This window comes from Propithecus coquereli, unplaced genomic scaffold (assembly GCF_000956105.1).
Source record: "Propithecus coquereli isolate 6110/MARCELLA unplaced genomic scaffold, Pcoq_1.0 Scaffold81, whole genome shotgun sequence".
Taxonomy (NCBI): domain Eukaryota; kingdom Metazoa; phylum Chordata; class Mammalia; order Primates; family Indriidae; genus Propithecus; species Propithecus coquereli.
Window position 1 is genome coordinate 2,859,943 of NW_012154285.1, and position 2,772 is coordinate 2,862,714.

Consider the following 2,772-nt stretch of genomic DNA (forward strand, 5'->3'; position numbering starts at 1 on the left):
GGCCTGTGGAGGGCAGAGGACGGTCACTTGGGTACTGCCAAGGAATGAGGGCCCCCACGTGGTGGTCCCGGCGAGGGAGCCCCTTTCTGCCCAGAGACTAGACACTGGGGGCTTCTCGGAGCCTCCAGCAACGGGAAGGCCGCCACTTGGTCATAACGAGATGGTTAGAAATGAGCGTTTCCTGAATGATCCAAATCTTGACACAGGGGCTAGGCACACACGTGTCTGTGTATGTAGAAAGGCATGGAGTGGTGCCGTGACGATTTGTGTTGACGCTTATATGTGAGTCACGTTTGATTTTTTTCTTTTTTTTAAAGCAGTGTAGTCCACAAAAAAAAAAAAAAACAAATTTCCAGGCCCCGGTCTTTGCTGTGTAGCCCGTGTCAGGCTTTGCCTTCGTACGTGGAGGTGGCACGTCTGGGCCAGCTCCCCCGGGTCGCAGCCTCAGGACCTTGGGAAGGGCTCCGAGTGTTGCTGTGAGCTGGGCACCCAGCCCTGCCGGGAATCTCGCTCTTGCTTGATGAACGCGGCTGGGACTTCGTAAGCGGTGATGGCACGTAGCCGAGACGCCGCGGGGCGGGTGCCGCGGGGCAGGTGCAGCGCTCGTCCTGGCCTTGAAGGCGTTTGAAACCAAAAGGGATGAAAGAACAGCAAGGTGGCGGCGGCGGCAGTTGCCACAGAAACGTGGTTTTCAGAGTGGCTGCGTCACTCCCAGGGCTGTGTCGGTTTAGTTTTGTGTTCGGGGGACTCACGACGTGACCGCTTTGTGTCCCTGCGCCCACTCAGAGCGGAAGCTTTGAGATGCGTGGAAGTCTTGCCAGGCGGGGGATGGGACGCGAATTCACTGGGAGCTTTGACAGCAAAGTCTGGTTTGACCAGTTTTACGGAAAGATGCGCCGGAGGGCTGGGTTTGCAGGAGCTCCCGGCTGGGCTGCGGTTGGAGGGGGGACGGGGGAGAGCATCGGGTAAACAGAGCGAGAGGCTTCCGGGATGGCACGGTGGGAGTCTGGAAGCGTCTGCTCAGGGCCAGTTGGGTAGACCACTTTGTCCTGGTGGCGGGGCCGGGCCAGGGGGTCACGTGATTGTCTCTGCCTCCACCCTGTCCCCTGCACGCACGTAACTGCATGGCTACGACCCTCACCTCACCGTCCGTCTCTGCTCCTCTTTCTCCTCCTGGCTCCTGGGCGGGCCCCGCGTGGGGCAGGCCGTGGGCTGCGTGACCCAGGCCTGGAGGTCACCGTCCCTCTCTGGGTCCCCTCCCCAGGCCCCTGCCAGCCCCTAGCTCTGGCTTGTCCCAGTTTCCCAGCAGCCCCTTCCCCAAACAGGTGCTCCCCACCCCTGTCCCTTTCATTACGGCCACTTGGAATTTAAAAAAAAAAACACAAATGTCCCTGGCTGGGATCGGGATTGCCGAGGGGACTTCTGCTGTCCCAGAGAACAGAGTAGGAACGAGGCCGGGGACGTCACACCTCCCCGAGCCCACCTCCCTGGCAGCTCCTGGGAGTTTCTGGGTCCCGCGTCAGAAGGACGCAGCCGCCCCCCTCCCCAGCCAGCGGGCGCCTGAGGCGGGAGGGGCCGGGGAGGGAACGTGTTGCTTTGCCGAAATGTGCTCACTGTGTATTTCTCTCTCCTCCTCCTCCGTGTCTCTCCCTCCTCTCTCTCCGTGGCCCGGCTCCCGCCTCCCGTCCCCCTGTGTGTGTCTCTCTCCCAGGCCTCATGACCTGTAGGAGCCAGGCGGTGCAGGAGCATGCCAGCACCAACATGGGGCTGGAGGCCATTATTAGAAAGGCACTCATGGGTAAATATGACCATTGGGAAGAGCCCCCGCCGCTCAGCGCCAATGCTTTTAACCCTCTGAATGCCAGTGCCAGCCTGCCCGCTGCTATGCCCATAACCGCTGCTGACGGACGGAGCGACCACGCGCTCACCTCGCCAGGTCTGCAGGCCTCCCCGCCCCGTCTGTGCCCTCCCCGGTGTCATTAATCCTCCCTCCTGCGCGTGCCTCTGACCACCCCTCTCGAGCTTTGGAGCTTGTGACTTGATTTTTGTGCCTGTCTGACCTCGTTCTGGAGTTCGCTAATCGAAGCTGGGCTGGCACCCCCGAGCGTCCGCACCCCCTGCCCCGGCCCCCACGCCCGCCGGGCTGAGCACTGCCGCCTCTCTGTGAACGCTCACACCACCGCCCCGCCTGCCTACCCCGGGGCCGGCCTCCTGGCCCATCTGTGTCTCCTGGGGGGACACCAGGCTGGAGTGTGGACCCACCCACGCAACGTGGACAGGGGGACAGTGGACAGGCCCATGGGCTCTGCACCTGTGGGCCCAGTGCAGGTGTCTGCGGCTGGTTCTCGGGCCTGGGGGGGAGGAGCCCGGTGTCTGTGTCACCCCAAGAATCAGGAGCCAGAGGGGCCAGTCAGGGGCCAAGCAAAGAGATCTGGGGCCCTGCGTCCAACTGGGACGCTGAAGCCACAGATAAGTTTCTGGGCCATACGTGGGGCCCGGGCCTGGGCGTGGGGGTCCTGGCCTGTCTGCGCAGGGCCTCTGGTTTTCACGTTCAGGGTCACAGCCCCTGGGTGGCTGCAGCCCGAGAGCGTGTTGCAAACAGTCGGCCCTTCCCCCGCCCCCCAGGAGGAACTGACCTCCAGCTTCCCCAGGGTGCAGCTGGGTCCGGCCATCTGGTCGACCTCCTTGGCTTCCCTGCCGAGGCAGGCGGGTTCACGTTCTCCTTCCGTGGGGGACCCCGTGGCAGGACCTCTCCCCTCCCCACCCCACCCC

General features: G+C 63.2%; 1 protein-coding gene across 1 annotated transcript in view; it reads left to right on the forward strand.

The window, feature by feature from the left end:
- NCOR2 (nuclear receptor corepressor 2) overlaps positions 1 to 2,772 on the forward strand; it is a 169,527-nt gene that overhangs the window by 161,651 nt on the left and 5,104 nt on the right. Inside the window, exon 46 of the mRNA XM_012663494.1 lies at positions 1,712 to 1,936. Coding sequence (XP_012518948.1) covers positions 1,712 to 1,936 — 225 coding nt within the window. The remainder of the gene's footprint in view (positions 1 to 1,711; positions 1,937 to 2,772) is intronic.